Source organism: Epinephelus moara, chromosome 15 (assembly GCF_006386435.1).
Source record: "Epinephelus moara isolate mb chromosome 15, YSFRI_EMoa_1.0, whole genome shotgun sequence".
Lineage (NCBI taxonomy): Eukaryota > Metazoa > Chordata > Actinopteri > Perciformes > Serranidae > Epinephelus > Epinephelus moara.
In genome coordinates, this window is record NC_065520.1 from 13,236,097 (window position 1) to 13,248,673 (window position 12,577).

A 12,577-nucleotide genomic window follows, 5' to 3' on the forward strand; every position below is an offset into this window, starting at 1 on the left:
CTTTCAGATGCACGGCAATTCTTATTTATCTTATCCTTCCATCATATTATCGTAGTCTTTACTCATCATGCTCTCGTTGGTCCTACAGGGCGATTAAAGCATTCCAGGAGGTGCTGTACATTGACCCAGGGTTCTCCCGGGCCAAGGAGATCCACCTACGCCTGGGTCTCATGTTCAAGGTCAACACAGACTATGAGTCAAGCCTAAAGGTATGTCCACCCAAAGCTTACAGAAGCACAATTATACGGAAATTAGTAACATTAAACACCTTCCTTGAGCATTGTAGTAGTCCTAAAGTGATTCTTAGATTTTCCAATTGTATAAATTCGTGTGTCATACGTCTACGGCCTGGCGTCTTAAGCCCTAAACTTTGCTGAACCTCGATAGCAATGGCTAGTCTTGAGTCGAGCTAGGCTAGCTATGGATTTCAAGCTAGAAAAAGGAGGAAAAAATAAAAATTTCAATAGTACGTGTATAGATTTGTTTGCTTTCACCGCCATTGCTGCAAAGCAGAGTAGCCATATTATGGTAAAACATATTTATGAAGCCTCATTTAGACTTGTTGGTAATGTTAGTGGGCGAATGTAGACGCAATAGATTGGTAACCCCTGAGCTAGCGCATGGTTATATAAAATCGCACCGCACGCTGGTAGGGACCAGGTGTGAGAGTGACATTTGAAAGTTCTTAAGCAAAATAGCAGAATTCATCTCTTTGAATTTAATATGGAAGTTCTCGAAAAGCTGCATTTGAAAGTATATTTTTCAATGTTCAATGCACTCAAAAATTGAAGTTTCAGATTTTCCAGAAGAAAAGATTCAGGGTGCTCATAGTCAAATGGTCAAATAAAAATTTAAAAGTGCAAGTTGAAAGATTATATATAGAACGTAAGCACAATATGATTCGTCAAACTTCGATCAAAAAAATTTGAGTTGAAAAATTTCAAATGGCAACATCCAGGCGACCAAGGACAGGATAGTCAGTCGAGCCTGAATGCTATTGAATGGATTTCTTGGTCTGTCTGTCATGTGAACCAAGAAAGCAGTTTTAAAATCAAAAGCCAAAAATTACTACCTTTTTTGTGTTTTGTTTTTTTTTAACATTGAAACTTGAATTTTTGGATCTAAATTTGTGAACATTGGGGAAAAAAAGCATTTGAAAGACATTTAAATAAAGAAATGTCATATTTTGAATTCAAAGAGCTGAATTCAGAACAAATAAAAAATATTTAGAAGCTGTTGAAATTAAAATATTTACCGGGACTTTAATAAATACTTCAGGCTTACGGTCATCGATTAACTTTGGGAACAAGAAAAGATGCAACAAAACAAGAAACATTTGTGAAAATTTCTCTCGAACTATCCAAAAGAATAATACTTATCCCTTTTAAACCTGAATAAACATTCATTATCTTGTGCTGCATTCAGATGGTTTTCACAAGCCTTTAAAATATGGCAACAAATGAGCATTATTAGAAAAGTGTTACTAGAAAATCATCAAAAAAAACTAGGAAAATATCACAGAAAATAAATACAGATATTATTTAGTTTAATTTATAGCACATTTTTATCAGGTAATTTTCTTGGTTTGTTATAGCACATTTTTATCAGGTAATTTTCTTGGTTTGTTTATTGTTTTAATATTTTTATTTATTTATTTTTTACTTTTCTTCGTCCCTTTTTTTCAGGTATTTTTTTTTACTTTTTTGCTTATTTTTGGGGATTTTTTTTCGTTTTATATGTTGCTTATTTGTACGTAATTTTCTTGGTTTGGTTGTTTTTATTTCTATTCTCCTTTTTTTTACTTTATTTGTCCCTTTTTTCAGGTAATTTTCTTTCTTTTTTTACTTTTCTTTTTTGCTTATTTTCGGGTATTTTTTTCTCTTATTTGTTGCTTATTTTTAGGTAATTTTCTCATTTATTGGGTTTTTTTTCCTTTGTGTTTTTCTTTTAGATTTTATTTCTTTATTTTTGCTTATTTTCAGGTAATTTACTTGTTTGTTTTTGACTCATTTCATTTTTTACTTTTACGTTTTTTTCAGGTATTTTTTTTTTTTTTTTTTTTTTTTGCTTGTTTTGGGGGAATTTGTTTTTCTTCTATATGTTGCTTATTTTTAGGTAATTTTCTTGGTTTGGTTGCTTTTTTTATTTTCATTTATTCTTGTTTGTTTTTGTCTCGTTTCATTTTCTACTTTCTTTTTTGGCTTGTTTTTGAGTAAACTTCTTAGTTAATAACGTTAATAACATGTTAATAACTTGCTAATTTTTGGGGCCGTTTATTAAGTATCTCATCGCCTTCTTCCCATGTTTGAGTAGCAGTGTCATTTCACAAGCTAATTTTACAATAAAGGCATATCACTTTTTAATAGATTTATCATGAAGCACATGCAGGAAGTGTTGAGTTACTATCAGCAGCTTTTTTTATGTCTCAAGATTAGTTTAACACAGCGAGTGAGTGGAGCAGAACAGTAAAAGATGGGGCTCCCACTGCGACAATGCCACTGTGACTGAATGGCTCCTGGCAACCAGTGATATATAAAGCAGTATTATGGATGGATGGGGGATGCCAGTTGTTCTGTGTGTGCTCGTACTGATTTCTCCTCATGTTCTCTCACAGCATTTTCAGCTGGCTTTGATTGACTCCAACCCCTGCACTTTGTCCAAAGCTGAAAGTAAGCACCTTCTTTTTCATTTTGGATTTGAATTTGATTATTTGTTCTCGTAGATGACAGAAAGTATAGACTTTCTGTGTTTATATGTGCATTTTTATGTGGGGTATAAACATCCAGACAGACTGCACCACTCACATCAATTGATCGCAGAGTGGAAAAGTCGTCTGCATCGTGTCGGCGCACAAAGAAAACAGCAGCAGGGAAACTCAAACACCTCATTGTGTTCACTGACTGTTAGATTATGTTCAGCTGCCGGGGTTCAGTCTGGGTAGAGTGCTGGCATTATTTGATATGCCGCTGCCATCTCATCTCTCCCGCCCCAGTACCTGTTACCTTGGCGACAGCAATATCCCTCTTTTTTTTGCCAAGCGTCTCGCTGTTTGCCTTTGCCTCATTGTGTCCCCCTCATTCCTGCTCTCGCTCACACACACACACACACACATAGACACACAGACATAGCAAGGGCAGCCCCCGTCTTTCTTCCCCTCTCTCTCTCCCTCTCTGTCTCTCTCTCTCCCTCCCCTCCTCTCTCTCTCCCTCCATCTGCTGAGAGTCACTCAGGCAGCTTAGATCAGACACTGCAGCGCTCCAGACAAAGGAAGGTGCCGCCAGGAGCACGGCTACCTATCTGGTCTGTTACACCTCATGTAGACAGGCAACCTTGGGTTTCCTGACACCTATTTATTGACAACGCAGCGCTACTTTTCAAAGACTTGAAAAGACTGTGAGGAGGACTAACTCTGTGTAGGGGTGGGAAACCTTTTCTTAAACGCTTAATAACCTCTGTCTAACATGTTTCCTGTTCTCTCCTTTTACAGTTCAGTTCCACATTGCTCATTTGTATGAGATTCAGGTAAGTGCTCGCTTTTATTGAACTTGTGTCATCTCCCAAGGACACGAGACGTCTGTTTGCCATTTGTAATTGTGGATAAATAAGTCTTGTGTTGATTGAATGTCCAAGGCGACGGGTCATTACAGAGCCAGCGCTGTGAAATCACAGGAACGCAGGGGATAGCCCTGCTTTTTTTTTTTGTTTTTTTTTTAGTATTTGAACCAGGTGCTGACAAATTGAGGAGGGAGCAGGGTGCGTGAGTGGGTGGCATGCAGGACGGGATAGGAGATTACTCTGAGTCGATCGACGGGGTTGCCACGGAAACAAGAAAGTCTGTCTCCCCCTCTTTTGTATGCTGGTGGTCTCCTTCTCTCTCTCTCTTTATGTCGGTTTCAGTAGAGGAGTACAGTAGCTCTCGCTGGCGTTGGGAGCGCTTCACGACTAATGTGCGGGGTTTTTTTGTGCTGTGTCAGAACACAACGCTGCAGTGGAAGGTCTTAGGTTGCGTGCTGCCGGTGAGCAGCAAACGTTTGGAGGCAAAAGTGGGCTAAATTTGGAGGTGTGGGGAGCGCCGTCAAGAATGTTACAATGGCGTTCCTGTTTTGTTGTGCTGCACATTGAAGAGATGAAACTTCACCCTTTCTAACTGGTGTTTTATTCTCTCTTCTCCCCACCCCTCTCATCACTTCTCCACTTCTCACATCCAGAAGAGATACCGGGCTGCCAAGGAGGCCTATGAAAGCCTCCTGCAGACGGAGGATCTTCCTGCACAGGTGAAGGCCACTACCCTGCAGCAGCTAGGTAAGACTGTGCAAAGAGGAACTTTGAATAAAAGTTTGTCTGTGTCCGAGAGATGGGAAAACATTACTTGATTTATTGTGTTACTCGCCAGGCTGGATGCATCACACGGTGGAACAGCTCGGGGACAGAGCCAGCAGGGACAGCTATGCCATCCAGTGTCTGCAGAAATCTCTGGAGGCCGACCCCAACTCTGGACAGTCCTGGTACTTCCTTGGCAGGTAGGTCGCACACACGTTCACGACATCAGAAGAGGGCGTAATTAAGCATTGCAGTGCTTTGAAAATGATCTGAAGATGGTTAGAACTTGTTGATCACAAAGTAAAGTACACGTCTGTCCTCTCCTTTTTTGGTCTCGTATGTCCTTGGATCCAAAGTAGCACTTGTCAGCCACGTGCAGTCTAGAAAAGTATCATGTTCAAATGATAATGTGAAGAAGAAAGCTCTTTGTCTGTTTGCATACATGTCTCCCATGTGTGTAGCCCCGCCCTCACAGCCTGTTTCTCCTGCAGGTGCTACTCTAGTATTGGGAAGGTCCAGGACGCCTTCATCTCTTATCGGCAATCCATAGACAAATCAGAGGCCAGTGCAGATACCTGGTGCTCTATAGGGTAAGGCTCAATGTCTGTCACCTTTTAGGTTTCTGAACTTTTGGAGTGACCTGTATTCTTACCGTCCTCTGTTTTTCAATCTATCCAACCTTGATTCAATCACTTAATTATCCCTTACACCTCCCCTCCACGTTGCTCCTTCTCTCCGCACCTTTTGTTTCCTTCCATGCCTCCCTCTCCTCTCCCATTTCCTCTCCTCCCTCCCCAGGGTGTTGTACCAGCAGCAGAACCAGCCCATGGACGCTCTGCAGGCCTACATCTGCGCCGTGCAGCTGGACCACAGCCACGCCGCCGCCTGGATGGACCTGGGCACGCTTTACGAGTCCTGCAACCAGCCGCACGACGCCATCAAGTGCTACATCAACGCCACACGCAGCAAGGGCTGCACCAACACCACCGCGCTAACCCACCGCATCAAATGCCTGCAGGTGGGTGGAGAGAGGAAGTTAAAGCAGGAAGTGGCCGTACCGTGGCTGGTTGGATGCTGCTAAAACCAAAGTGGCATTTCGCTCACAGACCTTCGGCAGTAGGGATGTCCCCATGAAGTCAGTGAAGCAGTCGAAATATTTGACAGGTGTCTCGTGCTGCATTAAGGAAGTTTAGAGAAGAGGAACATCAGTGATTCAGTTACAGACGCACGCTGTCACATCATTAATTGAAACTGCTGGCTGCTGTTAATTTAATTTGTGCGCTCCACGGGTCACTCCTTCACAACGCTGTTGACTTCCAGTGTTTTAACAGAGCTTAATTGGGCGTGTGTGACAGCTGGCGTACCTGGACAGACAGATTAATACGGCAGATACAGATCCATCAGGAAAATGTCTGGATCAGTTTGGGACATCCCTAATTACAACTGCTGGCTGGTGTTGATTTGTTGATGCTGCTCTGGGGTTCACCAAATGCAGTTTGGTACATCTCATGTATTGTGGGCAATATCAATAACGAAATTTCTCTCGTCATGCAACTTAAAATGCATGCTGAGAACTACACGGAGATCTCTTTTTCTCAACCCTTCTAAAGTTGAAATGGAACAGGGTTTCTTACCGTTTCCTCTCCTGTTTTTTCTCTGCTAGCATCCCTGTGCAGCCACGAGTGTGCCGAATAAGCCTATATATTATTCCACAGGGATGTGATTAGAGTATTCTGTCAGGCACAAAGCAAAGTTTTGCACCAACCGAATCCAGTGTCCAGAATCGCATAAAATCCAGGGATCTCTGATGGCATTTTATTTTTGCCTGGCTGTATACCTCCCAATTCTTTCAAGACCTTAAAGGGACACTTAGGATTTTTTTGAAGTGGGATTTTAAGAGGTACTTATTCACAGTTAGTGTATTACATACAGTAGATGTCGGTTGATACATCCCCAGTTTGGAGAAGCAGAAGCTAACTAAAGCTAGCTCACCTGGTTTCATGCGTGCCCCATGTAGGTTGAGTCCTTGGCAGCGGCCCGTTCAATTCCAACCTGAGACTTTCTGCTGCGTGTCATTCCCTCTGTCTCCCACCTTTCCTGTCAATCTAGGGCTGCCCTATCAATCAAGGCAAAAACGCCAAAAAAAAATCCTAAAAAACAATATGACAGGGTGAGAAGTTAAAGGAACTCTTACCTTCATTGCATTTCATACAGCCTCCCCCCAAAGTCCCATCCCCCTCCTCCTGCAACTCCACCTCCCTCCAACGGCCTACTCCCCCCTCCTCCATTACATCCTCATTACGTCTATGATAGGAGTAGGCGTTGGCAAGGTAACGTTAGATACACGGAAGAGGAGAGCGAGTGTAATGTTACAACCAAGACAGTCAAATGCAACCCCGGAGTTTTAAAACTCAACCGGAGAATTATGAGTTTGTATCTCTGGTGGAATTCACTTATGTTTTAGTCTGCTATCAGCTTATTAATAGCATTTTAACCTAAACAAAGAAAAGCCTAAAATTTCCAGAAAGGTAAGTGTCGCTTTAAGTGAGCTTAAGCTTCTGGTTTCCTCAATGGAGTCTGGTGGATTTACATCATAGATAGGCTGTCTGACAGCGAGGTAAAGCAGCAAAAATATTAGGTATTATTTTTCGCTGGCTAAAAGCTGGCCCCCATCCACAGCAGTACATTGCTCAGCTTTTGTGTCAGTACTTCAGCCTGCTTCTCCAAACTGGAGACGTGCAGACAGGCGTCTTCTGTTTGTTACACACTGACTATGAATAAGCACCTCATACAACTCCACTTTAAAAAAATCTGAACTATCCCTTTAACTCATACCTGGCTGATAGGTAACTGCCACCTTTTTTGAGCCCAAGTTTTTTGTTGCGTGTCCTGTGCAGTGTCATATTAGGGACGGAGTAATTTTCCTTTTTGTTAAGGATTATTTGAGATAGACTAATTCATGGTGAAACTACTGATAGCCGAACCGGGGTTCTAACAATCCCCATATCTCATGTGTTAATTTACCCATCAATATTTGTCATTCTCCTTTACATATGCATGAAGGAATGTTACATTTCCACCATGTTAGCATATACTCATGGCATTAAGACAAGCCCAGACGCTTGTTTTAATGGAACTGTGACTGTGTCTGGGATTACTGTTACTGAATGTCATTCAAGTGCCTCCTTGTTGTGGTTGATGCTGTACATGACGTAGGTATACTCGCCAGCCGAGACACAAGTTTGCATATCAACGTAGCTTCACTTGTGTTATAACCTCTACCTATTTACCATTGCTGATCATTTCCTTGTTTTGAGGTCATCGTTTTTTTATTTATTTTTTTAATTCCAAAAAAAAAAGCCTTGTGTTTTATTATTTTTTTTGTTTTTTCACGTCGTTTTCCATTCCCCTAGGCTCAGTTGAGTAACCCCCAGCTCAGTAGCCTACAGGGTAAAAGTAAAATGCTCCCTCTTATTGAGGAGGCATGGAGTCTACCAATCCCAGCTGAGCTAACCTCCAGGCAGGGAGGCCTGAGCAGTGCACCACAGCAGGTGAGAGACCAGATAGAGCAACTTACACCTCCCCCTCCCTCCTTCCTTCCCCTTCCCCTACCTTTGAGTGCACACTCAGACACGTAACGTACACACAGACATACCTGCAGGTCAACACATGCGCATGTTGTCCATACTGATGGGTAACACTTGAGCTTAACTCCACCTTCCACACTGTGTCTAAAGACGCCCGACAGCATGCACGAAAACACACTTCCTTTACTCACATCGGAGACCTTGAATTTATTCACCACACTGTTAATCCAACATGTCCAGGCTGCTTTATGGCATCTGTCCTGACCAAGGAGGGGTCCAGCCAAGTGTTACCCACCCCTGCACCCCCTTTCTCCTCCACAGCACCGTAGTCTCTCGGCTTCACCCATCACGCTCAGCTCACGTAAACTCAAAAAACAAATCAACAAAGCATTTGTGCTTTTTTGTTAATTCTTTCCCATTCAATTTCTCCTTCTATTAATCCTGTTTTTAATCTAATGTGGTATTCAGGATTAACCCCGCCCCCCCTGCAGTTCTTTAACAAATCCAGTTTGAGGTGTTGAACCTGCACCACGCTGCTGTTTGCTCTTAATCTGCTTTGGTTCAGAGTGGGAGAGATTAAAGTAATTCGAAGTCAAGTGGCTGTGTTTTAGGATAATTCTCACACTCATTTTTGGCTTCCCACCCCACCCCTTTTCCCCAGTGTGATTGGTGAGGTCGTGCTGCCGTAGAGTATCCCCCTCCTGGCTTCCCACTGGCTCCGTCCATCTTCCTCCCCTTTCAGTAGTTGACCTTAGATGTCCTGCAGCTGCTCACAAAAGCCCCAGCAACGCCCCCTAGTGTTCCATTACCACTTCACTCATTCATGCCCATCATACAGTAGATGCGAGTAGCTCTGTTGTGTCCATGTTTGTGTGTGATCACTGTTGTGTTACTGACTTGTTGATTTATTGACTTGTGAGACTGATGTCAGTGTGAATGGGGATATTAGTCAAAGCAAGCTAATGCTACTCATGGTTAAAAGCAACCATGAAGTTTCCTCGAGCTAAATTCCCGGGCAGTCACACACGGCTCGTTTTGCAGAACGCGATGCAACCTTTCGCTTTAAAGGTCGAGTTCTGCTACTGTGCCCTTGAACAGCTGCAGCAGCCTTAAATTGTCTCAAAGTGCAGCAAGGATCGCTGTGAAAAAATTAACTGAAGACTTTGAGGGCTGCAGGTGTTGACACGAAGCTTTAGTGATGAACTCCCAGCTGCCCCGGGGCTGTCCTTGCCCTATGAAGTAACACCTTCAGATACACAGGAATGTTTTTGCTCTACATGTCCTGCTTGTTTGTCGAAGCGCCAACACAAAAAATCACAGTGCTTCTCTCCTTGTCTCTCTGTCCTTATCCTCCATCCCTTGCTTTGCCCTTCCCTCTTGCCGTGCTGCTTTCTCCCTTTTGCTGCTTGATAAATAAACTTTTTACACGCTCCCTCCGTTTTATTTTCCCCCCTTTGATTCACTCTCTTTCCTCCCACAACCTTTTTGTCATGTCCGTCCATTTACGTTCTTTTCCTCCTTACGTTTCTTTTGCTTCCCTCTGCCTGCGCTCCCGCAATCCCCCTCCTCCATCTCCAGGCTTGTAAGCCCAATCACAGTGCAGAGGGCGGGGGCTCGGGTCAGTCTCTGCCCCCTCACGTGGGCCCGCTGGGCCAAGCGGAGGACCAGTCCTGCCCAGCAAAGAGGAGGAGAGCATCCAGCCCGGGCAAGGTAAACACCACAGTGTCTACGTCATTTGACTGCTGCTTTCGTCTTATAGTCAGCATCATACAATCGTGTATTGTGAATCTTTCAGGGTGATTCTTGGGTCAGTAACCCACCACAGCAGCCAGTTCCCAACTGGTACCTCTCCCCACAGAAATTACAGGTACGTAACGTCCCTCATTTTGTATTTGTCTTCATGTATGATCTCGACTTGTGTGTGAGCTCTGGGTTTGGTTATCTCGTCTCCAGGTGCTGGAACAGTTGCGGAGTAACCGGGCCAGCCTGAAGCCGCCGCAGCTCCAGATGCTGGGGCAGCTGGAGGCTCAGTTCGCCATGATGCAGCAGCACCAGCACCAGGTAGGAACCTCGAATGTGTGACAGTAGACGTGAGTCAAAACGGGCTGCGTACTCTCCACCATCAAAAAATGGACAATTCTCTCGTCCGTCAAGCATTGCGTGTGCCACTGCATTACATTTCCACAGTCCACATTCCTTTAAAGGTGGTGCTGGGTGGTTGAAGGCTTAAACCCTAATTTGTAGAATAAATAAACTCATTAATCCAGAGTGTGTAAACACTGCGAGAGTTTTCAGGTCTGACGAACGTGAGTCAGTGTGTGTGTTTGTGGCATGCGTAGGCGTTAACCGTTGTGGTTTGGCACGTAGACAGAACAAGCTAGAGCAAGAAAGTTTAACCATTGACAGGTAAGAATGTGAATTTCAGTTGTTTTTCTTACTCTGAATGTTGTTTTTGGTGGTGGAGCTCACCCATCTGGTTCTCCCGATGGCATAAGATATTTTCAAGTGTTTATGGCTGCCATCTTGTCTTGTTACAGATGAGACAGAATGCCTCAGGAGGTCAGGTGCGCCCATCTCTTCCCAACGGCCCCACCACCAACTCCCTCCCCTCCCCAAACCCCAGCCTCCACACCACGCGGCCCCACCTGGGACCCCACCGACCCTTGTGTCCGCCTCAGCCGCTGGCCAACGGGCCCATGGGCCCCGGGACACACGGACACTCAGACTCTCTCCCTGTGGGTGACAGTAGTAACAGTAGTAATAATCAGTCAGGGCCCACGGCCACAGGACCCAACGGAGACGTGCCTTACCTGCAACCTGCCGGCAGCGGCGACGCAGCACTGCTACCTCACACCTGCACAAGCACGCAAACACAGGACGCCACGCCGCGCCAGGCCCTGCACCTAAACTCCTCTCAGGTTTGACATCACTATTCGTCTTTTCTTTCACTTCCTGTGACAGAGCATCCACACATCCTAAAAATTAAAACTCCCTCTGGCAAGTTTGCTCAGTTAAGAAACGGATATAATTCTGTTTTATCCCACTGACCTACTTGGCTCTGTTGTAAATCACTGTCAAAAGAGAAAATCCGTCAACTGGTTTCATGAATCAAGCTGTGAAATCCCTCCCACGAGACTGCAATAAATTAAAGTATGCAGGATTTCTTACGTACATCCCCAATGTTTGATACTGAGCCAAGATATGACGTAACATGTACCATGTGACACAGATACAGAAAATGAATCTGAAGTGGGACATTTGGGTTTATCAGTGGTCTCTGGTAGGGCTCACAACCACAGACTGAATAAAGTAATGGATGTAGCCACCGTGATGTCGCCCACTGGCAGATTTTTGGAGCCAGAAGTGGCCATATTTGGACAAAAGGTGGAGATAAGCCTAAGGCTAGCTGCTAGCTTGGTTAGCATGAGGCATTTACAGCTATGGTAAAGTGTGAAAATGTCAATGCTAATTTTCGCTCATGAAAAAAAAGCTTAAAACCACGAACACAAAAAGTACTTTCCAAAAAATATCGACCTCAAGTGGCCATTAGAGGAACTGCAGTTTGTGGCACTCCTGCATTGACTTAATTTTTCAACCTGGGATGTTGCTGCTCAGTTGCAGCGTTTCAGTCCACACAAGGATCATCAGCTGTCAAAATGCCGTGAAAACTGCTTTCACTATATAACAGTTGTGCTCTTCTTCCTTCAGGGGCTTCAGACGGGGTGTGTTCCACATGCGACGGGCTCCAGTAGTGAGGGGACCCTCTCTCACCCCCAGACCCCCAACTCCATTGCCCCTGTGCACCCCAACAATCAGGTTGGACATTCCACTAACGCCCCATCACCACGACAGCAGGCTCACAACCACCTCCCATCTCCTCCCTCCCTCCCCCACTCCTCTACCTCAGGTGGAGCAGCACCTGGTGCGTCCGCTACCAAAGATAGCAACACCGCAGCCGCCCTCATCACGGCAGCCGCATCCCTCGGCAACGGGGGCTCTGAGGGCAAGACGCCATCGCCGCGGCCGTCAGCTGATGGCAAAGTGGCGCCGACAGATGGCCTAGCCAATCACGTACACTCGGGGGACGGCAAGGTGGCAGAAGGCGGCGAGAAGCCGAGCCTTAGCGCAGACAATCCTAGACTATCTGCCCTGCTGGCAGGGGGGAAGGGCCCAGAGGAGGGCGAGGGACCGTCACAAGGGACTGCATCCACAGCATCCGCCACGTCCGAGCCCCACAAGAAAGTCAACAACATCCACCCGGCCGTCCTGCCCTCCACCCCCCACGCGCAGGGCAGCTCGGCTGCCTCCTCGCCCATCTCTGCCATATCCACCGCCACGCCCTCACCCAAATCCTCAGAACACACCCAAACAGGCGCCCACAGTCCCGCCACCGCCGCACCTGCTGCACCTGCCGTGAACGGGAACAGCAAAGGCGGCATCTCCGAGGACTCTCAAAGCCCGCTGAAGGCTGAGCCGCCCACCGTCACCAGTCTCAAAGCTACGCCTCCACACGGACACAGCTCCTCTTCATCATCATCTTCAGTATCCATCTACCCCAGCTCCACAGACGTGCTAAAGGCCTGCAGGTGAGACTGAGAGCCCTCATTGTTTTTGTCACACCACAGTGTCCTGCGGATGCACTCAGACAGTATCCTGCCGGCCCTGTTTCA

The 12,577-nt window shown here is 45.4% G+C and overlaps 1 protein-coding gene across 3 annotated transcripts in view; it reads left to right on the forward strand.

Annotated features, from left to right (window-relative positions):
* Positions 1–12,577, forward strand: part of LOC126401987 (lysine-specific demethylase 6A-like) — a 34,461-nt gene that overhangs the window by 14,178 nt on the left and 7,706 nt on the right. Inside the window, exons 6-18 of one of the 3 annotated variants that reach the window (XM_050063601.1) lie at positions 89–209; positions 2,615–2,669; positions 3,488–3,522; positions 4,209–4,302; positions 4,394–4,520; positions 4,812–4,910; positions 5,119–5,338; positions 7,734–7,871; positions 9,486–9,617; positions 9,703–9,774; positions 9,861–9,968; positions 10,445–10,825; positions 11,616–12,493. In XM_050063601.1, the coding sequence (XP_049919558.1) occupies positions 89–209; positions 2,615–2,669; positions 3,488–3,522; positions 4,209–4,302; positions 4,394–4,520; positions 4,812–4,910; positions 5,119–5,338; positions 7,734–7,871; positions 9,486–9,617; positions 9,703–9,774; positions 9,861–9,968; positions 10,445–10,825; positions 11,616–12,493 (2,460 nt within the window). Of the gene's footprint in view, positions 1–88; positions 210–2,614; positions 2,670–3,487; positions 3,523–3,591; positions 3,852–4,208; positions 4,303–4,393; positions 4,521–4,811; positions 4,911–5,118; positions 5,339–7,733; positions 7,872–9,485; positions 9,618–9,702; positions 9,775–9,860; positions 9,969–10,444; positions 10,826–11,615; positions 12,494–12,577 lie in introns of those variants that run through there. The other 2 variants (XM_050063603.1, XM_050063604.1) reach the window with 2 other exon arrangements.